The 25,404-nt window shown below is 46.7% G+C and overlaps 7 protein-coding genes across 7 annotated transcripts; 2 read left to right on the top strand and 5 right to left on the bottom strand.

Moving 5' to 3' along the window:
* Nucleotides 1–4,061: 4,061 nt before the first annotated feature.
* On the bottom strand, nucleotides 4,062–6,837 carry TRIVIDRAFT_140278 (uncharacterized protein; the record flags this gene model as incomplete). Its single annotated transcript, XM_014105606.1, has 7 exons — nucleotides 4,062–4,546; nucleotides 4,618–4,807; nucleotides 4,872–5,197; nucleotides 5,258–5,500; nucleotides 5,563–6,147; nucleotides 6,225–6,452; nucleotides 6,513–6,837. The coding sequence occupies 7 exons, from the start codon at nucleotides 6,835–6,837 to the stop codon at nucleotides 4,062–4,064; spliced, it is 2,382 nt and encodes a 793-aa protein (XP_013961081.1).
* Nucleotides 6,838–9,233: 2,396 nt separating this feature from the next.
* TRIVIDRAFT_33709 (uncharacterized protein) lies at nucleotides 9,234–10,253 on the bottom strand (the record flags this gene model as incomplete). Its single annotated transcript, XM_014105607.1, has 1 exon — nucleotides 9,234–10,253. The coding sequence occupies one exon, from the start codon at nucleotides 10,251–10,253 to the stop codon at nucleotides 9,234–9,236; it is 1,020 nt and encodes a 339-aa protein (XP_013961082.1).
* Nucleotides 10,254–11,685: 1,432 nt separating this feature from the next.
* Nucleotides 11,686–13,232, top strand: TRIVIDRAFT_187852 (uncharacterized protein; the record flags this gene model as incomplete). The annotated part of the gene is made up of 2 exons (XM_014105608.1): nucleotides 11,686–11,710; nucleotides 12,136–13,232. 2 exons carry the CDS (start codon nucleotides 11,686–11,688, stop codon nucleotides 13,230–13,232), a joined length of 1,122 nt encoding a protein of 373 aa, XP_013961083.1.
* A 2,738-nt stretch (nucleotides 13,233–15,970) lies between these two features.
* TRIVIDRAFT_211280 (uncharacterized protein) lies at nucleotides 15,971–16,786 on the top strand (the record flags this gene model as incomplete). Its single annotated transcript, XM_014105609.1, has 2 exons — nucleotides 15,971–16,535; nucleotides 16,588–16,786. 2 exons carry the CDS (start codon nucleotides 16,025–16,027, stop codon nucleotides 16,590–16,592), a joined length of 516 nt encoding a protein of 171 aa, XP_013961084.1.
* Nucleotides 16,787–17,046: 260 nt separating this feature from the next.
* Nucleotides 17,047–18,316, bottom strand: TRIVIDRAFT_196763 (uncharacterized protein; the record flags this gene model as incomplete). Its single annotated transcript, XM_014105610.1, has 3 exons — nucleotides 17,047–17,292; nucleotides 17,356–17,837; nucleotides 17,869–18,316. The coding sequence occupies 3 exons, from the start codon at nucleotides 18,314–18,316 to the stop codon at nucleotides 17,047–17,049; spliced, it is 1,176 nt and encodes a 391-aa protein (XP_013961085.1).
* A 704-nt stretch (nucleotides 18,317–19,020) lies between these two features.
* On the bottom strand, nucleotides 19,021–20,820 carry TRIVIDRAFT_62670 (uncharacterized protein; the record flags this gene model as incomplete). Its single annotated transcript, XM_014105611.1, has 1 exon — nucleotides 19,021–20,820. The coding sequence occupies one exon, from the start codon at nucleotides 20,818–20,820 to the stop codon at nucleotides 19,021–19,023; it is 1,800 nt and encodes a 599-aa protein (XP_013961086.1).
* Nucleotides 20,821–23,025: 2,205 nt separating this feature from the next.
* TRIVIDRAFT_196765 (uncharacterized protein) lies at nucleotides 23,026–24,738 on the bottom strand (the record flags this gene model as incomplete). The annotated part of the gene is made up of 2 exons (XM_014105612.1): nucleotides 23,026–24,561; nucleotides 24,736–24,738. The coding sequence occupies 2 exons, from the start codon at nucleotides 24,736–24,738 to the stop codon at nucleotides 23,026–23,028; spliced, it is 1,539 nt and encodes a 512-aa protein (XP_013961087.1).
* Between the last annotated feature and the right edge of the window lie 666 nt (nucleotides 24,739–25,404).

A 25,404-nucleotide genomic window follows, 5' to 3' on the forward strand; every position in this document is an offset into this window, starting at 1 on the left:
CTTGATGTAGGAGCTGGCTTGAAGGCTTTATGTGAGCTCGAAGAAGTAAAATGCTCCTTTTACCAGTCGGATCCAACTGGTGAACTTACAGATGGCTATCTCTTACTACGTGGCTGCCTCATATCAACGTCGATTCAGTATAAAACTCACGTAGGAGAAAAGGACAGGAGGCCTTTTGAGTTATTCGAATTGGGCATTATGCAAGGACAAGTGGGCAATGTGTGGGCAGACTACGACTCATCAGTACCAGGACATGATTACATCGCATCTGGCACACCCGTTAAGTGCTTCATAATTTCCACTGGTATCGACTCAGGATCATTGAATCTTCTTATACTGAAAGAGACCCAGTATGATGAAGAAAAAGGATGCGCTACATGGCAGCGGTTGGGGCTTGCCCAACTGTCCAGGCCACCCAATGTCCTCGCAGAAGCGAAAGATTATTGGTTTGACGTATTCAAAGCGCAGCTAAGTGGTGAAACTTTAGTAAAGATTATATAAAATATCATTTTCTCGCTCATTCGTACCGGAGATGTGTATAGCATGTTGATAAACTTGGGGAATTGCAACTAGCGGCTGATAGACCAAGCGAAGGAGTATTCATTCTGCTATGCTATATTTCATTGACTTCACTTACCGTTCTTCGCATGAGGAGCATTCAATCGCCAACTTAGACTACCTATAGGATTCAATTGACTTTTTCAAGAAAAATTATGCCTTACACAAAATAACTTGCCTCCTCCAAACAGCTAACCGAGATAAAGCCCATTACCCCCACCTACATCTGCACATTTGTTCCTATACAAACCGCACATCTGCGCTTGGAGCGTTTCGGACATATGAATTCCAGTAATTCACTTCTCAATTAATGTTTTAACAGATAGAAAAATGTCGGAGAAAGAAACAATTATGAATAGGTGGTGTTCCAAGTAGATGTTTTTAGCTCGAGTGGAGGTGGTGCACGGTTCTCGAGACGCTCTTGGTATGGTGTTTAGAAATTTTAAAGAGACCGAGAATCAGGGAGCAGTATTAGTATGTGAAATCAAAATCCGACTGACTAAATTACTTGACAATTACACTTCAATCAAGATCAGTTAGTTCATGATCACTCGGCCGCGGAAGAGCTTCCTTGGAAACGAGATTGCTCTCCCTTGTATACATGCACCAAAATCCAAAATCCGAAAAAAAAAAAAAAAAAAGGTTCGGCACAATAAGCTGTAAAATAAAAGACATGCGCCTAGGGTGCAACATTATCTGCCTATCTGTGTTATTAAATTGTTGATTGGAACCGCATTTACGATGGAGTCCAGTTTCAGTATGTTCAATGAACCAGAAGTTGAATAAATTAAAGACTCTCAGCGCCGTGATTAAGTGAGATTCAGAAGCATACCTGAAGGGAAGACTCAGTTGCATCTCTCCATGAATAGGCTGGGCATAATCTCTAGAACCTGGTTGCATAACATTCACATTGTTGGTCTGCAGCAGATTTTTTTTTATCTTGTACTTCAGCTTCTATGCCGACAGCGTTTAGCGAGGAACTGGAAAGCTTATGAGACAATCTTTAGCGATGACAAAGTTATTATTAAGGTAGTCTGTAGCATAAAAAAAATGAAAGCTGGGTTACCACGAGGGCATCAAACACGATAAGTATCGGAATCCATTACCACTTACTTCAAGTGGAATGAATGCATCAACTACAACGCTAACAGGGGGATATAGATGCAACGTGGTTTAAGTTGCGAATAAGTATAAATGCAACTATATCCTACTACCATGTGACCCAAAAGAAAGAATCTGGGGACTTGTGGGCTTCAAATCCTCTAAACCTTATTCCTGATGACCCTTCCCCATACATATAACTTTCGAGATGAATATGGTCAAACCAAGATTATGACAGATTGTTTAAGCATACATATGGGTGGTGATTACAATATTGATGACCATGTCAAGGGGGGCTGCCGTCGACGAAGCAATTCATCTGCGGATCATCTGCGGGTCTTCTCCGTATATGCTATACGATTGCTTATGGCTATGCTTACTGTAAGTGCATTAAGATCCATGAAAATCGCTCGGTCATACTTGTATACACGTATAATTGTATCCTGTTATGATCCCTGTGAAGACAGCCAGGAGCCATGATCTCCTTAGACCCTGACGATGGGGCAGCGGACCGTTGCTAGGCTTTTCCCACTCGCCTAGTAAAACATAATTGGTATTTATAGCTCATATAGCGTCCAGTATTATATCCATCGGTTGATTTATCAGAAGAGTTGGGCAACCTCGGCATTCACGAGAGACAGCATTACGTATACTGTTGTTGGTTGACTCATGTAGCTGGCAGAGTATACTAACTATAGATTTCATTATATTACTCCCTTCATATGAATTCTATTTACTAACCCACCATGATGGCCCAGAATTGTGTTGCTTTGCACAGCGGGCGAATTCAACTATCCGTTGCCAAACACTTAGGCAACTGTCAATAGTATTTGGAATGCCATAAGGTACCTACTTAGTTGAGCTAGTAGTTTATTAAATTCGCCGGGTATAACGCCTAGAAGAGATATTCGGGCGATTCCCCCAGGTGCCAGAATATCACGGGGAGGGCCGTGGTTCATGTCAGAAATTAGTCCCTGTCCGTTGCATGCGGCATCGACTTGTTTCGGAGCTCACGGAGCATCATCTGGCCGACCGCCCCCAACGTTACCAACGTTACAATGTGGAATTACAAGATGATTTGCAACTGCATAAATTAGACCAAGATGTTCAAGCCAACTGGGGATGTCTACACTCGGTGAGATGTACGGAGCAAGAATGCTCAATATCGAATCTACTCCACGATACCCCCCCAGTTTAACGATTTCGGGAACGGTCCGAATCCTTGGCGGGACCAAATCATGTTGGGTTGTAAGACTCAATTTTTAGTCGATTGAATGGTAAACAATTAAACATAATTTGGTCTGATAATTCCACCTTATGAGCATCGAATGAGTGCATCGGCTATTCAATGCTCAAGGCTCGATTGGTCAGAAAAGCCCTACGAAACAGCCTTGTTCCATCAAGGCTGCTAATAATATCTTACAACGATTCTAGGATTCCACCAGGCCCACACCATACCAGCAGTGTCTCGGAGGATGCTGGGAGCAAAAGCGGGTAGTACAACAGATGAAGAAAAAAAATTTATCCTCAGCTTATTTGGTACCGAAAATAAATCGTATGCAAGACGATTATTCCGATTGTGAGACATAACTCACATACAACACGGAAAGCGGCATGAAAATTGCCTCTCGCACCATTCTCCGGCAGATGAAACGCAGAGAAGCCTTGGTAAAGCGGTCTGTAAGTATATAGGCCGATGATACGCCACTATATGACCGCATGACACTATCTAGACATTGTGTGACCTCCTGAGGCAAAATTTAATGCGCACAGGCAAATAAAACCTCCAACAAAAGTGTTGGTGGACCGGAAGATTTTGGTAGTTCCGATGTTGTTGGTTACATGCAGTGGGACAGGAAATCGCCTATACACATGGTGGACTTACACCGTCTCGTGTTGAAAAACTCTCCGCAGATTATGCTCCATATAGGTCGTTATAATAGCCCAATGAGGTTAGAGGGAGTAACGATTAGTCTGCATTGAACGGGGAATTTCTCCTCCTCTGTACAACACACGTGTGAAGAATATTGGGTCCCAAGAAAAGTGTTCGATTCCACCAGGCTGGGCGTTAACTCCAGTGGAGAAACAACACGAGGTGGCAAATATAGTTGTGGTGAGACGAATGTTGTCTATCAGGCTGGTCATAAGTGCAGTTTGATATGTGGCGAATTTTACACGTCGTATGGAGCCTGACAAGAAGCCGGGATTACTTCCCGCATGAGATGAAAGTGATGGACAGATATTGGCCATGGCCATCTACAACAACTATCAACTGGATGGAAAAGTCTTATGAAGAATTTTATGAATTGATGAAGAATTTAAATTTAATTCATGTATCTTAATGGCAGTTGCGCCTCATTCATCTTATATATACATTATTGAGAAAGTATTAGGAATGTTATTTAGTAAGGACCAGAGTGTCCGCTGACATCATAGCGGTCAAGGTCCATGACCTTGGCCCAAGCAGCGACAAAGTCATTGGCGAACTTGTTCTTGGCATCAGAAGAACCGTAGACCTCAGCAACGGCACGGAGCTCAGGGTGAGAGCCGAAGATGAGATCAGCACGAGAAGCAGTCCACTGGACCTTGCCGGTAGAATCCGTGCTCTGGAACAGCTCCGAGTTGGTGTTGGGGACGACGGACCAGCTGGCATATGAACCCAAAAGGTTGACGAAGAAGTCGTTGGTGAGCTGGCCAGGGTGGCTGGTGAGGATACCGGTGGAGGAGCCGTCAAAGTTGGCAGAGAGGGCACGCATACCGCCAATGAGGACAGTCAGCTCAGGAGGGCTCAGGGTCAGGAGGGCAGCCTTGTCGACCAAGAGCTCCTCAGTGAGAGATGAAGCGGTGCCGTGGCCAAAGTTGCGGAAACCGTCAGCCTTGGGCTCAACTAAAGCACAAAAATAGTCAGCGTCATTCATGCAGGCCACGATAAGATTGCCATAAGGGGATAGGACTCACGGAAAGCGAAGGTGGAGACATCGGTCTGATCTTGGGTGGCATCGACACGACCAGGGGTGAATGGCACGGTAAGAGTGATCCCGGCAGCCTTGGCAGCCTTCTCAATGGCAGCAGCACCACCGAGAACAATGAGATCAGCCAGAGAAACCTTCTTGCCGCTGGACTGGAACTTGGTCTGGACTCCCTTGAGCTGCAGGTCGAATTGTATTAGCAAAGCACTTATACAGTACAGACACAGAAACATCTTCACATACAGCCTTGATGACAGCAGCCAGACGAGGGGGGTTGTTGGCAGCGAAAGAAGCCTGGGGCTGGAGGGCAATGCGGGCACCGTTGGCACCACCACGCTTGTCAGAGATACGGAAGGTAGAGGCAGATCCCCAGGCAGTGGTGACCAAGTTGGAGACGTTCAGGCCGGGGGCGGCGAGAATCTGAGACTTCAGGGATGAGATATCAGAGGCGGCCAGAGTCTTGTAAGTGGCATTGGGGAGAGGGTCCTGCCAGATCAGAGGAGCCTGCTTGGGGACTTCAGGGCCGAGGTAGCGGGCGATGGGGCCCATGTCACGGTGGAGAAGCTTGTCTATATCGAGCTCAGTTAGGCCTCAACCATTTCTCCAATTGAGTTGATGGGTTTACTTACACCAGGCAAGACCGAACTTCTTGGTGAAGTAGTCAAAGTCGTTGAGGAAGGTCTTGGAGATGTTGTTGTAGACGGGGTCATCACGAAGACCAAGATCACTGGTCAACATAGTAGGGCGGCGGAACTTGCCCGGGATGAAGGGGTCGGGGTAGGACGCGTTGGCATCGAGAGCCTCCCACTGGGGAGCACCATCGGGGGACTTAGTGAGGGTGAAGTTGTTGTTGAGCAGGGAGAAGAGGAACTCTGACAGAAACGTTAGTGCGTGTCTTAGTTGTTGATCACCCGAAAAGATGCAAGATACTCACCATTGGCCCACTTGGTGGGAGTTCGGGACCAGATGACCTCGAGACCACTGGTGTATGAGTTCACACCGTTGCCAGGGACAGCGCTGTTCTTCCATCCAAGACCCTGGAGCTCAATGTCGGCAGCGTTGGGCTCAGGACCGATGTGGTCGCCAGTAACGGCACCGTGGGTCTTGCCGAAGGCGTGACCACCAGCAATCAGGGCAACGGTCTCCTCATCGTCCATACCCATGCGGCCGAAGGTCTCACGGATATCAAGGGCAGAAGCCTTGGTGTCAGGGGTACCGTTGGGTCCGCGGGGGTCAACGTAGATGAGACCCATGCTGACAGCTCCAAGCGGGCTTTCGAGTTCGTCCGCACGAGTAGTGAAGTCTGTGCTTCCGTTGTAGCGGACCACGTTGTTCAGAGCCTCAGGGAACATCTCTTGCTCGCCACCCCAGTAGATACCCTCGTCGGACTGCCAGGTATCCACACGACCAAAGCCGAAACCATACGTGGGGAAGCCCATGTTCTCCATGGCAGTGTTGCCGGCGAAGACGAACAAGTCAGCCCAAGAGAGGGCGCTGCCATACTTTTGCTTGATGGGCCCTGAATTTGGTTAGAATTATGTTTAATTTAACGCCTGCATGCCATTTCGGGCTTCATCGTTTGAGGGGCCAACTTACAAAGCAGGCGGCGAGCCTTGTCAAGGTTGGCGTTGTCAGGCCAGCTGTTGAGAGGAGCAAACCTCTGCTGGCCCTGACCGGCACCTCCACGTCCATCAATGGCGCGGTAGGTACCAGCGTTGTGCCACGCAAGACGGATGAAGAAGGGACCGTAGTCGCCAAAGTCGGCGGGCCACCAGTCCTGAGAGGTGGTCTGCACGGCAGTGATGTCCTTCTTGAGTTGAGCGACTGTCGGATATCAACATCGGCACTTGTAAGCTTAAACATTTTATGGGGCAGCAAACTTACCATCGACCTTGGAGAAGGCGCTGGCATAGTCAAAGTCAGAGCCAAAGGGGTTGGACTTCTCAGAGAACTGGCGAAGCACGGCCAAGTTCAGCTCACAAGGCCACCACTGCCTGCTTCGAGTGCCGCCACCAGCAACGGTGCTCTTGCGGGGGCACGAGCCGAAATCAGGGCCATCGGGGCTAAATCTCGACTCCAGGATGGACTCGGGGTGTTGAAAGCCACTGCGGGCAACGTGAACGTTGCTGTTGCCATTGATGTGAGGGCAGCCAGCGGCAGAGGCCAGCGGCAGAGCGCCGACAATGGCCAAGATGTTCTTGAGAGGCATTGTCTAGATGGAGAGAAGCAGAGCAGCCAAGGTTGTTGGTCTGGTGAGTGAACTGTGTTTCGTTGTGCCGATCTTGGCCATATATATTTTTTTCTCCTGTTTGCTTGCCCACTTCTTGTTCGCCCAATTGGTTCGCTTTGTCTTGCCCTCGTCATGCCCTCCTTGCCTCCTCCATACAGACCTGGACGCATGACAAGGGCCTGGATGGCCCAATGGACTCATGCGGCCTTAAGGTGTCCGTGCCTGGCATTATGCAGCTCGATGTGACACCATCACCTACGGTCCTGGACAGTAAGATTACACGCCAGGCCTCCCTGCGTAGAAGATTGACAAACTTGTGCAGAGATCACCCCTCGATCTCACCTGAACCCTCCTTCCTAAACCATACCACCGGCGCAGACACAATCTCAGGCTAACACACCGTTTCCCAGCCTCTACAGACACCGGTTCTCTGTCACTCCGCCTCCTCCGCTAAGTGCCGAAATCTGGCAGATTTCGGCCGTGGACAATGACTTTTCACAAAGACTAAGGGCGGAGATGTGTCCCTACGAGGCAAGTGGGCTCGGCTTTTCGTCCACTCACCCTGATTGTCTGCTTACCTTGCACATAGACTATGTTATCAGCGGACTAGAGTTACACGACTCCGTACGGACTCGCACGAGTACAAGCTGGCTGCCTTGCCGCCTCTTTCTGACCTACCCTGTTTCCGTCCGGGCAAGGATACTCGCCCTGCATACTTGGCTCGATGCTACGGTACCAGTCATCGTTATATATGCCAGCACGCGGAAAGTTTGCCCGCGCCGGCGGGTGAACCAAGCAGCCGCAGGCCCAATAAGAGCCCGCGGATTACAAGCCACCACGCATCACCGCGAAATATCGTGGTATTGGGTTAGAGAGGGCCAATTCTCAGCCGGCATTACAGCGCCTATTTTTAGCTTTGGTGTTGCTTAACCGAAAAGCCAAGTGTGTATTACCTCCTAGTCTCGCGCGACCATGGAACGTGCACGATTCCCATTCGAGTGTTAAGGCCCATTGAGGTGCCGACGACAAGGGGTCTAGAGGCCGAACTTGACTAGCGGTATGAGATAGTACTCCGTAGTATACTCCTGGTATTTGTCGTAGTCTCCAGTATGGTGTCATCCATGCAAAATATGCTCAATTATGCATCTTATATAAGCCTAGTTTGAGTCGAAGATCCGGTGTACTTTGAGAGAAGGTCTGTCACCGTTTACACCAATTGATTCAATTGTTGCCATCTGACCATGTTGCGGGCGTCAGAATGGATTATCAGCTCACAGTGGTGCAACAAGCAACATGAATCGTGAAGACTGCCGAACAGCTAGTCGGGCGAACTAGCCGGCGAACCTGTACTTGTGTTAGCACTCGTACGGGAGTTTCGACAGAGCGGGAACTTTGGAATCATGTGCGTCAATCAAAGCGAATGCCGAAGGCTCCGCAGAGCAATTGCACCATGATTTGCACCCATTATGTAAATAAATCTGCTGATTGGCCCATATACAGGAAATGTCGGGACACTTACTGTGATACAAATGATGCTAATTGACTAATGCTGTGGTTTATCTCCGACCTCCGTGGACGCGTTGTAATGGAATTAGGTAGGAAAGTGTACAAGGATCAAATTGGGCAAGAAAAATAATAATAATAAAAGACCCCGATGTACTCCGTAATCTTACACGAAAGCCAAGAGCAAGAGCAAGACTAGACCCAAACGACGGCCAAGGAAAAAAAAACGCACGTAACTAAGAATAGGTTAGGGAGACTCTATGTATAAAAAATAACAATATTGAGAGAGAGGACAGCAACCCTGTAGGAGGTGATTTAAATGTCCGGCTCTGCCCGGCGCTTAAATATGGTGACGAGATAACATATACTTGGCGTTGATTGGCTATACCGGATGAGATCTGTCTGTGTGAGTGGAAATAAGGTTGTCGATTCAATTGCGCAGGTGGGCTTCGTATTGGTATAAACTCATAATAACCATAAAGACCCTTGAAGATATAAATTACACTCCACCAACTTAACACCCAACAGCATGGCCAAGACCGAAGCCTTGGCGGTACCAAACGAACTGAATCCTTCGTGATTAAAGCAGCAAACCCTGCTTATGGTTAGTAACTCAATGGCGATTTGCAATGGAAAACAGGGCTATTACTTCACATTTCTTTAGAAAGGATACAGATAAATCCAATGTCAAGTTTATACCTAAATGCCTGTAGGAGGTTTAATAGCTGCTATGTGACGTTCATATGTCACATCAATATTATAGTAAGCCCCAGTCTGAGAAAGAGTAGAAAGCAACAATAACGTAACAAGAATGCCCGCTGCGTAGATGCCTCAAAATAAAAAAAAAGGGAACCAGCCTCCTTGAGAAGCTACTATAGCTTCTCCTCGCACACCACCTTGACCAATTCATCTAAGTCACGGTATTGTAGCGGCGGATTGTCCTGGCTGAGCCTGCCGCGATGCATCATCATCCAGCCAGTGCCAAAACCAGCATCGATCTGGAGCCAATGGAGAAAGTGGAACGCCGTATTCTGTTTCAAGGCGTCCCAAGTGCACTCCTCCAAGCCTCGCACTTCGACATACCGCTTGTCGAAGCCCTGAAAGACCAATGGCTCTGGCTTCTCTTCTTCGTCGGTGTCACTGTCCGCAATGGGTATGGAGGTGGCCCATGGCTTGCCTCTTCTCTGAATATTACGGTCGATAATCCAGAATTGGAAGCCATTGTGCATTCTCCCCTCTGCCACCGCCCAAAGAGTCCGGATAAAACACCCCCGAGGGCTATCCTCCAACCATGGCACGCCACCGGCAGATTTACTTGTATCCAGCCATGCTGGATCGTATTCTATTGCCGTATTCGTAAGTCTTGTTAGACTTAAACTTCCTGGAAGCCTATAAAAAGGCATGATGCACCATGGGATCCGGGTATGCTGTGGCTGGATGCAAAAGAGGTCTTTTTCTGGCGAGACCTTGAACTCAAATCTTTCTTGATTCCGTGTAAATTTGCAAGAAATGAATTGATTCCTTGACAGCTGTTCACTGAGCTGTCGGTATCGCATGGTCATGATATCGCGGGATTCCCAACACATCGTCCAGAGGGCGCCATCTTTGACGTATGCTGATGAGTTTTCCATCATCCAATCTTGGACGGAGTTCGACTTGCTCAGTGATTTGGGAGCTACAAGGTCGAGCCCATGGCCGTTCTCAATAGTGAAAATAGAACCTCTCAGGGTACGGCCGATTCTTCTTGGGTTCTCTGATGTTGCGAAGAAGTGGGCCCCTCTCTGGAAATCTCGGATATAGAAGTCCTGAATCATGCATTTAAGTTCAAGGGGAAGCCGAGTAAAAGGATGAAAGGTATCAAAGTTGCCCTTGGTACCATCTTCGGCCAACATGAGCATGGTATTATCCAAGTTGGACATTGCAATTTGATTCCTATAGGAGTGGTTAGTAAAAAGCAATGCCATAACGAGAATTCGACATTACTATCGAAATAGCCACATGGAAAAGACTCACAGATATTGAATTATGAATGGAAAAGTAGGTATAAACAGTGGCTGGAGCGTTGCTCTGCAATACAATCTGTTTTTAGGCCTATCGCATCAAATTATTAGTACTTATCAACTATCCATAGATCCAGTACATACGTTTACTGAAACAAGATGATTTATAATGGCAAAGCGCGTAAAGTTGATGAATGTAGATGCAGAGTGTCAGTCGAAGCACAGCTAGAGAGTGTATTGAGATGAATGATGGGCCGAATAGTTTTCTTAGAGAGAGCGGCGTCTTAGGGCTTTAAATAAATATAATAGGAGTTTATAATTTACGAGATAATCACGTAAATAACAACATATAAAAGATTTGATCAAGGTTTGGCTCATAATTTCAGTGTTGCGCCTTCCATTAAGGTTGAGGAAAATCTGGCTTGGTTGCTTGAGAGACATGCCTCCCTCGTTGATAAGCTCTATATCGCCATACGAAATCATACTTTGAGGGCATTTTGCTTTCGCCTACACGGATTATTGGCTTGGATTTTGCTTTTTGTTTATATGTAGACTTGACCTACCGTCTAATAGGCAGTATTGTGTTTTGTATACATTCACTTTTCGTAAACAGCACTGATGATACGGGCCAAAAGCTCATTATTAGTAGACACCATTCTATATGAGAGAAAAGTCTGTATATTTTTGCAGCTCGAATGAATGGGGGTTAGTAATTAGTTACTTGTCTTCAGGTTTGAATTATACACAGCTCCAAAGTACGTTACATATTCTAAGTTAGTGATGCTCTCATCAAGTGATGCTATCATCTCCATTATGGTTTGTAGCCTTACCAAAGTTCGTCTACCATCATAATTGGGGACTACTCAACTTATTACTTGACCACAATAGTCACAATCATTCACGTTCGAAGTAAACAAAGAAGCAATCGACAGCGAAGCACAGGGTCCATTCTACTGTACCTGTATACGCAGATTATAATTTGAGGGCGAATGTTGGAACATAATGAGTTATTTTGCATTAGAAAGTTTCATTCGAGCACGCACATTTGTTTCGATTCTGAAGTTGATCCCATACGTGCATTTTATTCGCTTAGGTGCAGCAAGTAGTTACAACTCTGGACATCTATGTCTCTTAAGCTCACCTTAATACCTATAGAAACCTTATTCAGAAAGTTTCAATCTTACTTGAGTGGCATGTGGAAAGATAAGAAACGAGTGTCGGAATCAACCGAAAGCCTCAAAGTCGAACAAGAGGAGGTACTAATATCTACAATGATTTTATATCGCAGGGCTAAATTACAAGGCTGTGCAAAAGTCACATGAGCATGCCAAAGACAAGGATACGTACATGTAGGTATAGCAGCGTTCTTTTGATTGGTCTTAATTCCCATTTGTAGGCTTCGTTGAGCTTTTTGACCTAGTGTTAGAATCAGGCACCAATGCATAACACAGCCCTTGTAGACATATGTAGTCGGGCAACAACATCTTAGGCTTACAGCCTCTTCCGAACGTGGCGGCGCAGCAATTTCTTGCAAACCAGCATATCTCTTATTCGGTACATCGACAATCTTACTCCAATATTTGTCTTGGGAAACACAAATTGGGTTTCCCACAAGATTTCAGCCGTGTTGGCGTGTAAATAGACGCGTCGGGCGCGTATCAGTCACCCAGTATCGAAAGCTTCAGAAGATTTACGATGCAAAGCCATTCACGACTACAGCCACCTCGCTGTGACTCAGATGGCTTGGCATTAGCTCCAAAAACGAGTTCTCAAGATCGTACAGAGCTACCAAGACACCATCAGCCATTGAGCCGCGAAGAATTTACGACCGCTATTATCTGTGCACTGCCGCTGGAATACGATGCGGTATGTTTAGTATTTGACGAATTCTGGGACGAAGATGGAGATCCGTATGGAACAGCGCCCGGAGATATCAACACGTATACAACCGGCAGAATCGGGGACCAGAATGTGGTTTTAACTCTATTACAACGAATGGGGAAGGCTAGTGCGGCATCTGCCGTGGTCAGTATGAGATTGAGTTATACGGGATTACGGCAAGCGTTTCTAGTGGGCATATGTGGCGGTGTGCCTAACACTCAAGATAGAACCGAGATCATGCTGGGGGACGTGGTCATCAGCAAAATGATTGTCCAGTACGACTTTGGGAAGAAATATCCGGATCGATTTGTCCGCAAGTATACTACCACGGAGGCCCAAAGAAGTGACATCCAGGGATTTGTGGTCATGGCCGAGACAATGCGGGGCCGGAATAAGCTCCGTCAACAAGCATCCAAGTTTCTAAGTCGACTACAGGATAACGCCACTGAACAAGAATGTGGAGCAAAATATGTATATCCAGGGATAGCAAAGGATGAGCTTTTTGAGCCCAGCTATCGGCATAAGCACCATGAGTCGCCTAGCTGTATATGCAAAGAGTGTAACGAACTGACGTCTCCAGTTTGTGATGAAGCTCTCACTGCTTCGTGCAATGAGCTCGGCTGCAATAGCAGATTTCTTGTGCAGAGAGCGAGATCGATAAATAACAAAAGCCGAGAACAGAATACGAATATGCCGAATGGGATGCGGATGCCGGCGATACATGTCGGATCCGTTGCCTCCGGTGACACAGTGATGAAGTCTGGAGTAGATCGAGATACAATTGCTCGGAAAGATGGTGTTATTGCGTTTGAAATGGAGGCAGCTGGAATTTGGGAAGAAATCCCATGCCTCCTCGTCAAGGGTGTGAGTGATTATGCTGATAGCCATAAACACAGCGAATGGCAACACTTTGCAGCGGCCACAGCGGCAGCTACCATGAGTGCTCTTCTCATGTCCTATTCGGAGAAAGAGAAAACTCGCCTTGGTTAGTTTCCATTCATTCATTCATTCATATACTATTATGCTATCCCAATTATTGACTGATGTACAAATGCTTAGAACACGGGATGATGACTACTTTTCTTCAAAGCCTTAGTCCGTGCGATAGAGAGAGGGCATCAACTTTCATTCGCTTCGCATTTGGACAACAGCCACGACTGCTGAAACAGGTTTCGTTGAGTCCAGTGCTGGTTATCGACGCCCGAGGGTGTAATCTACCTTTCTATTTGGAGACCATTTCTTCGAAAGAGGTTAGAAATTCTCTTTGTTGTTCTGTGTATTGGACATTTAGCTGACGCTTCGTTACATAGTCATTCGTTCATATTTTGAAAGATAGATTCATGGATATTGGAACCAGCAAAATTAGCAACGGCGAATGGTCCTTAGAACATTACGATAGCAAAACAAGACTAAATTTGTCTGGACCTTGGCTCTCAGTTATCAAAGTATGTATGGAGTTCCATGGGCGCAGAAACTTCATTGGCTCATAAACTTGGGCAGCCATACTCTGTATTAAAGATGCGCATCATGTTTGTCAGACGGAACAAGGGACATACGGAATGCCCATCATGTCATTTTGCGAGCTTCAGATCAGCATCAGATGACGAAATACAGTGGTACATTTCACCTACTTATGCCCCAATCTCTCCTCATGAGCGCACATATATATTCTACCACCTTTACGTCCCACTGAACAACTAGAGCTAACTGTTTCACAGTCATGTTTGTGGTCTAAACTATATACGTAAAGAGAGAGGTCAACATATTGCATCAGCAATGCAGGCATATTTCTCGGAAAGACAGGCAATCGAATGGAGAAACCATATAATTGATGAGAATCTGTCACACTCTCCATTACCCCAAGCTCCAAAAACAGAGAAGCCAGCCGCTTTCGAACATGATATTAGCAGATACAAGCATGTTCAGCTGATAGACGTCAATTTCATGAGCTTTTATTGGGTAAGATTTCTGATGCCTGTATTGCGAACACTTATCATCAAAACCGAAGATCCACAAGATATAGATCGTCTCGTTGACCGTGTACTTGGAATTAGGTGCTTTCAGAGCTAGATGAGAAGTTATTGGCCAAACGATTCAAAAATACATCTTTTAGTCTTGATCAAAGATGGTACGACATATCTCTAATGATCTGGATTAAAAGTCAATCGACTTTTGGAAACCCGGATGGTTCAAAACATGGGTATGATCGTTTGGAATCGATCATGCAACCTGGACTTCATGAGACGCCGGACGAGGACTTAGAGGACTTACTGGACTTTATGAGATTAATGATGTTGCAACTAAAAAGTCTGAGTTTTGTGTCTAAATTCTTGGATTTCCATCACCCATTAGACCGGGAAGAGGCCCTCCAAGAGTGGTGTTCGTGGATGCAGGGCATTGGTCGATTATTTTATTCAAGATTGGGTAAGTTGGCCTCTTACCAGAAGTCTAGAAGAAAATAGTGATTACGAGACAAAATACTCGAACATATACAGGAATTATGAAGTTGCGCCTTCAGGGCACGTCAAATAAAGTCGGCACACCACAGGTCACTATGGTTAGGGAGCGGAGATGATGTAAATGACGGCTTGACTACCGACCTAGGTAGTACCTACCTAGGTACCTATCTCTATATTTCTGGGGATGTAGCTACCTCATACATGTACCTATGTAGGTGCTCTGCACAATATACAGGTGCCTACCTATGTAGGCATCTACCTGTATGTAGTAGATACCTATAGGTACCTGTATATATGAGGTCATGTGGCCTCACAGTTCTATCCAGTGACGGAATAGCAGCTGGGAATAAATCAAAAATTGTACAGGTATTCATATCTGCCCATTGTAAAAAGAATCCTCTTAAATGCTCTCTACATGCCATTTATGCACCATATGGGCATCGCAAGATGCAAGAAACTTATTTCCGAGAGAACTAGGCTATCGTCGGCTTGGTGTCTGGGTAAGCTCTAATATTTCGGGCAGAGCGGCTCCGTAGTCAAGACATTTTCTTGAGCAAGCCCAGCATATATGACGCAGCTAGCGACTGTAAGGGGACTCCCCTTCCCCAATTTCCTCGTATTTTGTTGTTGTTTCTTTCTTGTCTTTGCTATTTTTTCCTCCCCTTTTCCCACAAGCTTTTGAACCACAGAAACCTGCCAATGGTCGGCCTTACTTGAACTGCCTCTAGAGAGTTATGAGAGAATGCATTCGATATTTCGCCGTCCTCTGTAAATGTATTTACTACCTAGGTATGTATGGGTCCTAGGTTTTAGCTCAGCCAGCCATTGAATGATGCTCAGCCAGCCATTGTATGTGCTCAGCCAGCCACCTATTGTTACTCTGACAGTTGTTGGCGGCTGCAGCTTGACCAATCCTGAGACAGCGGCCCAAGTGTAGCCATTCAGCTTTGAGATATTTGCCGTTGTTACATTCGATCGGCACGGCATCTCCTGCTGCGGATTGTGTAAGCCAATCGGCCTGTGCCCCTCTGCCGCTAGTACACAATTGATAAGGTAGGGATACAGAAAATTCACCGAGACAAGAGACCTTCAGCTACGTATGTAGTAGCATCATCGCAGCTAATTCTGCTAGGAGCAGCAAGTGACGTCTTTCTGTTTCGTCCTTAGTAAGAGTACCAATTCTGCCGTAATATCGGATCATCTAGAGATGTATGTACATGTGTATATATACCGGCCAAATCGCCTGTATCCAGCTGTAGAAATTCAAAGCTTCTGCAGTACAACAAAACATCTTTTCAAAACTCCTTCAATCTCATACCAATCATGCGTTTCAACAATTTCTTCGCCCCCATTGGATTAATGGCTCTGCTGCCAGCCCTTCCTCTAGTGATGGCCGATGACTGCAAAATCGATCCGCCACCAACTAAGAAATATGACATTGATATCAACTTCTGTTTTTATCACGACTATGGCATAGTCGACGTCCGACTTGAGATTCCAGGCGCTAATCTCAAGCCTGACCACGTAGAGCTTCCCGCTCATGTCAAGGCAAACGCTAGTCCAATTCATTTAGACGAGACATATGAAGTCGACGTTTACTTTAAAAATGATTGGACAAGGGCCCATCGCTGGGAAGCAAGCATTCCTATCGTTGGACCTACGCTATATGTTGACTTAGAAACTCGAATTGTTCGTTCAAATTGCAAACTTGGGTTGAAACTTCACATAACAGGCACGGGTATCTTGGGAAGGCTGGATGAAAGCATCAACTTAACCGAACTTGACCAAGACGGTATCAAGTTCCTCGCACAGAGTATGGGCTTGTGTTCGACAGGTTAGTAAGATTTACATATTACGATGCTAATTGCGTCTAACCTCTGTCTTAGAATGATTGGCGGGTGTCACTGCCGCTGATTATTTTGTTGAAGGCACTGTTCAGGCTGAAAAGGGGGTTGAGGGACCTAGACTCTAGTCTATTTTGCATTTATCTCTAGGTATTCAACATACCACTCTTCCGCCTCCTATGCATATTATTTGAATTGAACAAATTCTTTCTCAATATCAGTACTATTTCTTCCTTATTAGCCTGTCATGCTATATAACCTGCCCTTGTAGTGTACTGGACCAAGGTGGCTCGACTTCGCTTTATATCGTAGCCTTGTCACACTAGGACTTGTTGGTTAACGATGTTGCCTATACAAGAAAAAGACTCTAGATATGAAGCCACTCTTTGTATCTGTCAAGGTACTGAATCTTGGACCGCACTCCAGCATCACTTGTTCTCAGCATTCCTTTAGTTCTTTACTTATTGTGGCTGCATGATTCTCGACTCCCTGCCTAATTATCTAGCACCACTTCTTAGGCTTCCAATTTGGAATTACAACGCTTCCATCATTCTGAAGCATATTGAGAGTACCTTGTTGCCTCCAAGCATGGATAAAATATGCCGTGTTGTGTTCTTTCAGGAAAGCGCAGTTTGCATCCACTGTCTTCCAAAACTTGGTATAATCAGCTTCGCTCACTTCTGCAATAGCAAAACCAGTAATATAGCCACCAGCATGCAAAACATTGTAGCCTGTAGCCCACATCATCTATAAAAAGTGCCAATTAGTGTTCTGCAGTAGCGATTGGCCTTGGAGTTGCGTTGTATTTACCTCTGAGATGATGAGCGGAAACTGTGGAAGATACTTCTTATACCACAGAACCTGATTTGCAGTATAAGTCCAAGCATCGTCAATTTGAATGTTGTGATAGTAAGCCATGACATGGGCGTGGATAAAGTCCAATACTGGCTCAAGCGCCTTTCCCACTGTGCCCAATCCAACACCCAGTCCATCAGAACCAGGTGCACCGCTCATCAAATAAGGTCTATCCCAATCCTCGCTAATTCCTGCTGGGATACCATATTTGTGCATCTCCTTCCGGAAATTAGACATGCCCATAGTCAGATTCGTCAAGCTGGCCGGCTCAGATGCATTGCCGTTGCTGCCTGCGGCGCACATGTCGCAATCTCCGACTGGCTCATTGAGATACTCGGCAGCATAGATAACATACGGTGCAATTTTGGAATATTTGCTGTGAGCAAGGGTTTCGAAGAGCGTTGTTTCCAGAACCTTTTCCCAAGAGAGCTGTGGCGCTGGTCAGCAGGGGTGCAAAGAGGAGCATACAACTATGTCTGCGGGAAATACTTGCATCATTGCCACTGATCGGGAATGCTACTTGGACGACAACTCCCATGTTGTTCAAAATGGCAGCCTCTAGCACGTTTTCCCATAGCTGTGTGGTGTAGCTTTCCGGTATGTACATGCGAATCATTGTAGCGCCAAATTGGCGTTTCATCTGCTGCATGTGAGAGCTAATACTTGCAACTTCAAAGTCCATGTTGGTAAACTGAAAGGGGAATGAAAAGCCAAGAAACCCATAAAAGTCGGATTGAGGACACCACCACTCTTCTCTCGAAACGTGGGGGGGTTGAAGATTTGCATTGAGCTTCGCCTGGCTGCCGAATGGAAAGCAGTTTGGATTAGATGTTGAGCGTTCAGAGAACCGAGCAAGGCCGCTAACTCCAGACAGGAGTGCTGCTAGAGAGGCAAAGCTCAGCGAAATGGGCTTCATGGTGTTGTGCACTGGATGCCGGATTGGGTGGAGAGAGCCTTTGTCACTAGCATTTCACCAAGAATCTCATTACGAGACTGGATCTGTTCGACTTTTATGTCCTCCGTGGACTCGTCAAGCTCGTGTACATATAGGGCAAATGCGCGAGAGTGGGAACGGTGAGGCCATCGGCACGACGACGATACGATACGAGGTTCGGCTCCATTTAATATTAGTTATTCACAGTCATTCAAATGCATGACAAGATCTCTGTATCCCCAGATTTTCGTATCGTCGACGCGTTAGCTCTACTAAAATCTGTAGATTCTGGGGACCCCATCTTTTGGCGTTCTTGTTACTCGGCATCTCGGCATCCTCTTCGGCCCTACTTACTTTAGTTCACATACAATCCCTGCTTTGCTTTCCATTTACTGTGCTCTGCAACTTCTTCAAGTATCTATACTAGCACTGCTTCAGGATATGGAGATGATTAGAATACCAGGCTAACATGTGTAAGTGTTAAGAGAATTTGTCAACAGGATAGCGCTCTCCTGCACTGATCGCGACATGCCTCTTTTCAGCCCATGCACGTTCGCTTCTTGAGTTGCCGAAAACAAAATAGTTATGTAAAATAATACACAATTTTTGGAGAAGTTATGAATGAAACGCTATAAGGGTATGTACGAACAAAACTAGACCTCATCTCCGCTCTTCAGACAACTTCTCTAATAATGCACCCCAAGTCTCACATCCTGCACCTTGTCCACCACGTCAAGACCCAGCGTTTTCCTCGTGGTCAAGCTCAACTCAGTGTTTCGAGCTTGAAGGTTACCCATCGCGATATCCGGATCGTTACTGTCAACTAGGGTATAGCCATTCTTGGGTACTGCAGTCCCTCCCGAAACCTTGGGCTCTCCATCAACCAATTCACCATATTTCACCTTTCTGCTACCGAGAAGATCCAGAATCTGATCTGCCGAACTATTCGAAGATCCATGATTCAGCAGCGGCGCACCCATAGCCTTTGCAATCTCAAATGGATCAAGCGAGACTTCTCTACCCAGCTTCTGCCAGCCCCAGATGAGGTAGAGGATAATCAAGAGCTGGAAAAACATGCATCCAATCGCGATGCCGAAGAAGTTCCAGTGAGCCCTATACACTATTCCTATTCTCGTCACGAGCGCTTCTGCTTGCTTGAACTTGACGGGCGGCGCTCCGGTCGAGTTTGCCACGGCAAGGGCGCTGCGGAACATGAGCTCGCGGATGTTGTTGATCATGTCTTCCCTGGGATCTGACCATGACATGGTACAATTGCCATAGTCTTCAATCTCTGATGTTAGAAATGTGCTTGCCGCCTGTCCAAAAGCGGTCACTATAAACGGTGTGTTGGTCATGGTTCCGAGCTTGAGCGTTGTATTCGAGTTGTACTGCGCCTGTAAAACAGAGGCGAGGCCCCCAAACATGGTCAGAAATCCTCCGGCCCCGACACTTCCCGAGCCCAGCTCCAGCCAGCTGGTGAAGTTGGTGATGCTAATGGTGGTGTTTTGAGAGATATCCCAGGGCTGCAATGTAACACTTCCGTTAGTAATAGTCACTGTGTAATCGACCGCAGCGGCTCGTAGGGTGCAATTATGCTGCTGCATCTTCCCAGCACATGCACTTGTGGGTTTGTACAGGATCGAAAGGTTCATATGGTTGAGGGCAGCCGGATCCTGTGATGGCTCCCAGTCGACACTCGTCCGAAACGTCGTGAGCTTATCGCCTCTGGCTGATGCCATGTTACCAGTATCATAGCTGACCGTGCTGTCCCTGCAGTCGACATCGAAGCCCGGCGCAGCGATATGGACCTGGCAAGTTTTGTTGACACAGCTAGATGGCATTGTGATGATGCTGTGATTCGAATACTGCTTGAACACATAGGCGAAAGTCGGCATCAGCAACGAGGTTTCGGTTCCGCTACCTGCCCAGCCGCTAAAGTTGGACGGCAGGGTTGTGTTCAGGACAGGTATATCGATGTGGTCCGGGTACGGCCCAATCGTCTTGCTCGTAGTGTCCGAGGCCTTCTGCAGCACAGCACCGACGGCGATGCTCACTATAAGAGAAACTAGAGATGATATGGTGATAACGTTGAACAGGGTCGGTCTGAAGACGCCGACCAGCAGGTTACCAGTGACCTCGAGGTCATAGTGAAGCTCCTTGATCTTCGTTCCCTTAAGAGCCTTGAGCCACCACGAGATTGCGAATCCTTCCGAGTTTGCGACCGACAGGAACAGAACAGCAATGGCGCCCATAAGAGACAGGAGCACGGGAACGGTGAAGTATTTGTTGTGCGTCGGCCACTGGTTTGTTTCTTGGTCCTCCGACAGAGCAAGAACGAGGGCCATCATGCCGCACGTCACCATGAATCCGGTGAAGGAGCCCACGGTCCTCCATGGTATTCTCCTCCAGACGCCGGGCTGCCAAAGAATCCCGTCCATGACCATATTGGAATTCGTCCTCGAGTATCCGTAATGCGTGTTCACCATGATGGAAGGGTGAGCCTCGGGGCGTGTCACCGTTATGTATGCATGTGTGTGAAAGAAGCCCGTACCAGGGGTCGGGCTTTACCTTATATCTATCACTATTCAAAAAAGAGAGCCATTATTAGCGCTGCAGCTGCCACATGGGAGTTATCGAGCTTTGGGCTGCAGAGCCTCAGCAGGCTCTCTTGGTATTGGCATCGCAACCCAATTTGTGCATGGGACCAAGCCAAGCTACAACTCCATGTAGTCTAGTGGAGGTACAATGTGCCAGTTTCTCTGACCATCAGCTTATATCCGCGTAGACGAGTTCTATTAATATGTAACTAGCAAGAGCCGGCTTTTCCGCCTATCCGTTTCGCGAGCTTCAAACGGAGCAGATCGTGGTGGCCGTCCAATGATCAGTCGTTGTCTTTGTTGGCATATCCGTGCATTCGCAACGACTAGCTGTCACAATCCCTGTCAACGTAAGCGTCCCACCAAGGTGATTGCATATGTTCAGACAAGTCCTAGCAAATTTTTCCTAGCATGGTAGTAGTAATTGGTTGTGGATGGCATGTCTATCGGAAACCGCCCTATCCGGCGGGAAATGATAGTAGTATATGGCGCGATTTATCTGTGCATATTGAGCCTCGAAACACAAAGAGCGATTGGACTTGAGACAAAATAATAACAATAATGGGGGTGACGGCTCGACCGTCCGTTACACGCAGAGGTGCAAGCAATAGTAATCTATTAATGCGCGGTCAGCCTCGTATGTTACTAAATACAGAGAGTTGGGGACAAAAGGGGGTCGTGATTCAGCCTATCAATCTCACTAGATTATTATATGATTAGTGAAGGGCGAGGAACATTTTCACAACTGACGCCCCCAGGCGTTCCTCGTATACCCAGGGAACCTTTGAAGATCCACGGGTGAACCTGTAAGCATAATTTCGGAATCTGGCGAATCTGCTAGTAGAAATTAGATATAATGTTCATCATGATCATCAGTAATGTATGATAGTTTTCATGAGGCATCATCTCATATTTCAAGACAGTAGCAAGGGTTCAATCTCCCGCGTCGCGCGAACTACTCAAACTAGCACTTATTGCGGAGACTCCGAGTCCTCCATACCAACGTCTCACTAACCCCGTTGTCAGCTTAATCATTTCTTTTGAGACAAGTTCCGCTCCGTAAATAATCGATTTAAGCATAATCTTTCAACATAAGACCCACTGATATAGCCGCGCTTCGCCGTGGGCTGCGCTTGTCGTTCTCGTTCAGCTTTGGAAGCCGAAATACGAACTCAGCTTGGTATCAGTCGGCTATTACCCCGTGCATTCGCGGTGATAGCGTCTCTCCCGCCTCCTAGTCTATAATGTATGTGTATCATATAAGGTTCTCACCAACTTGCAATCAGTTGCCTAGACTACTGTACGTCTGAATATCCTGAGACGCCTTGTCATGGCTAAGGAGCAAGTGAAATTACGCTCTAGGGTCGGAGTTTAGGGAGGAGTCAAGCAAACGAACAAATTGCTAAACAGCTCTCGTATCTTTGGGTCGTTGGCCCAGTATCAGCATATGCCATTCCCTCTACTTACAAGGACGGATTTAATATTCTACCTGTTGGTGTTCTACATGTATTCATGCGGGTGACAGATTATTTGACGTTTATAACTAGCGGCCGCGGACACCAGCCGATAACAGACTTAATTTGCAGCTACTATAACCAAGCTCTATCTAATCGACGTTTTTGATGAAGAAAATACTCATCATCGATATTATACACCGGATATTATTCCTTTGTAACTCACTTTAATATCGAGTACTAGATCGGGACTCTACCACCTATCAAAGCTCTGTGCTTTCGGCAGATACGAAACGCGTAAAGCAGCTGACTGGACGCACATCGCGTTCAATTTCAATTGGATGTTCTTAGCAAGGTGCCGGGTAGTATATCTATTCTTCAGTAATGATGCCCGTAGAAGGCTCCGTCTTCGTAACTCCCTTTCTTGGTATTTTCTTTCTTTTTTTTATTCAATTATAATTCTTACTTTTTTAGTAAGGCAAATGCTAGTAGTGACGAAACCAGTGTATTGCGGCTACGGGGGGTAAAATAACATCGATGCTGTCTAATTGTTACGCGAAACATTATCCTAATTCAACTCCTAGATGCCAAAAACTAACTGTCCGAGCGCGCCGAAATAGTAAACCTGAAACAAAAATCACTACAACTGGATTGGGAACCGAAGCCTCATCCATTTGCCGTACTTGTATATCAGGATTGGGATGGGAATCAAGAGTATCGCAATAAACCCAAGCAAAGAGTTTCCCCAGCCCACGCCCAAGTTCTTATACAGCTGAGGTCCCGCCAAGGGCAAGAAAGCAGCGACAGTATTTCGCAGGACGGCGAATCCAGCAAGGCCGCTAGCAGCATATTGGGGGTATGCGTCAACGATGTATGTCTGAACAGGCATCAATACGCCGACGATGCCAATTCCAAACGGTGCGATACCGATGATGGGCACAATCCAGTGGACAGCTTTATCAGCACTCCAGCCATACCAGAAAAACGTGGTGGGCAGAATGAGGGCAAACCAGATGCAATCGGGAAGCCGCATTTCAGGTTCGTAGACACCATTATTGGCAGCAGTCATACGAATAACAGTGCTATCAGAGAGAATAGCAAACGACAGCAGGCCGATGCCGTATCCGACAAGCAACGTGAGATACACCAAACCCGTGATACCTAGGGTCCAGCCGTAGCTGCCCTCGAAAGTGGTCGGGATCGTGTTATAGAGAAGATAGAGGCATCCATGCGCAAAGGCAATATACAGAGACAGCCCAAAGATGATTGGTGAACGAAAAAGCATCTTTGGTGGTCGGATCAGCCCAAGCATCAAGATCTGTCTCTTGCTTAAGACTGGGGCATCCGGGTCGGTATAGCAACTCCGAAGCTCAGGCCGTTTGAGTTCTTCCCGAAGTCTCTTTGTCTTTCGTGCAATTAATACCCGGTGATTTGTCTCACGATTTAGGAAGACCATGGCCACCACGATGACAGCAGTGGGTATGAATGACAGCCAATTGACCCAACGCCAGCCGATTGTCTCAGACACGAAGCCACCAATGACGGGCGCAACAGTAGGGCCGACAATGGGACCCAGCATCCATATAGTCATTGCCTTTCCGCGTTCATTTATATGGAATATGTCGGCGATAATACCACCACCTATGGTTTGGCATCCTGAGCCGCCAATGCCGGACATGAATCGGAAGAAGATGAGCGTATTGAGTGATGGGGCAAGCGCACAGCCCACAAGCCAGATGCAGAACCATGCGCTTGCTGATATCAGAACCAGATTTCGACCGTAAATCTCGGACAAGGGCGATAGAAACAAAGGGCCAATCGCGTACCCCAGCAGAAATATGCTAACGGGCATTGCTCCTAAGGTAATGTCGTCAATGCCGTAATCTTTCTCCATCGCCGCCAGGGTGGGTGCAAGAATAGACGAAACAAAAGGCGTCATAAAGGTGATGGCCGATAAGAGAATCGTGATGAGCCATTTGCGACTGCGAGAGAAGTTGAGTGGCATATCAGGATCGTGCTCACTATCCCATCCGATGATGCCATTTTCAAGGTCCGTGACAGGGATGACTGCAGGCGGAGAGTCTGCTTCTTGCTCCTTTTTGTGTCCTGATGGTAACTTTGAGAATAGGTCAGATCGCGTTGACCTGCTATCTGCCTTTTCGACATCGCCATCATCCTAGTTGACAAGCGTCTGTTAGTAATGGGAGACAAGATAGACGGTCTGGCATTTTCAACTTGCAACTTCACTGGGCTCTTCGATCGCTTCGAATTCCAGAGTTTCTTTTTTTGATGAATCTTGCCATTGCTGTGGCTCTGATGCAGTGGAAGACCCAGACAAGGAATCGCTGACCATGTCGCGTGATGTATTGACCTTTGCGGCCAATTCCCGATTATTACTAGGGGATATTTGCAACTATCAGGGTGACAGTGCACATTTCCACTCAGAGATAATATTCCGAGACGACACAAATAATGCTGACGACTTAGACGTCTTCAGCGAAAATGAAAAGAGGGGAAGAAGGACTGCATAGATTAATATATTCCATAGCCACCTTACTCCGTATATGATATGCTCTGTCCAGGAAAGAGGAGAACTGCAGAAGCTGGCGAATAGGGAGAGGGTAGGCATTCCCGGTCAAAGTCCGATAAGCAGGAAGGATCGCAATCTGTACAGAGCAGGCCTCCCATTGGAGTGCTGGCCTCAGACGGAAACTTCTGTAATTGCCCTGACCAGCAACTTCATATTCTCCGTTACGCGCCGCCTACGGGGAATATAAGTGAGTCAGAAGCCCATAACACTTCACACTTAATCCAGGAGCATTTTATTATTATTATGCGGCATCAAACGAGATATTTCAAGCGTGGATGTTCCAAACGTTACGCGCATGAATTGAGCGGACACAAGGGCCCTGGTCTGCCAGATATTGAACTAGAACGAGATCGGAGGCTTTTCTCGCTCCCCATCACACTAATGTTTCTAACTAGGCAGCTTACAATGGATTTGTCCCGGCCTGTCCAA

This window comes from Trichoderma virens (genome assembly GCF_000170995.1).
Source record: "Trichoderma virens Gv29-8 chromosome Unknown TRIVIscaffold_1, whole genome shotgun sequence".
Taxonomy (NCBI): domain Eukaryota; kingdom Fungi; phylum Ascomycota; class Sordariomycetes; order Hypocreales; family Hypocreaceae; genus Trichoderma; species Trichoderma virens.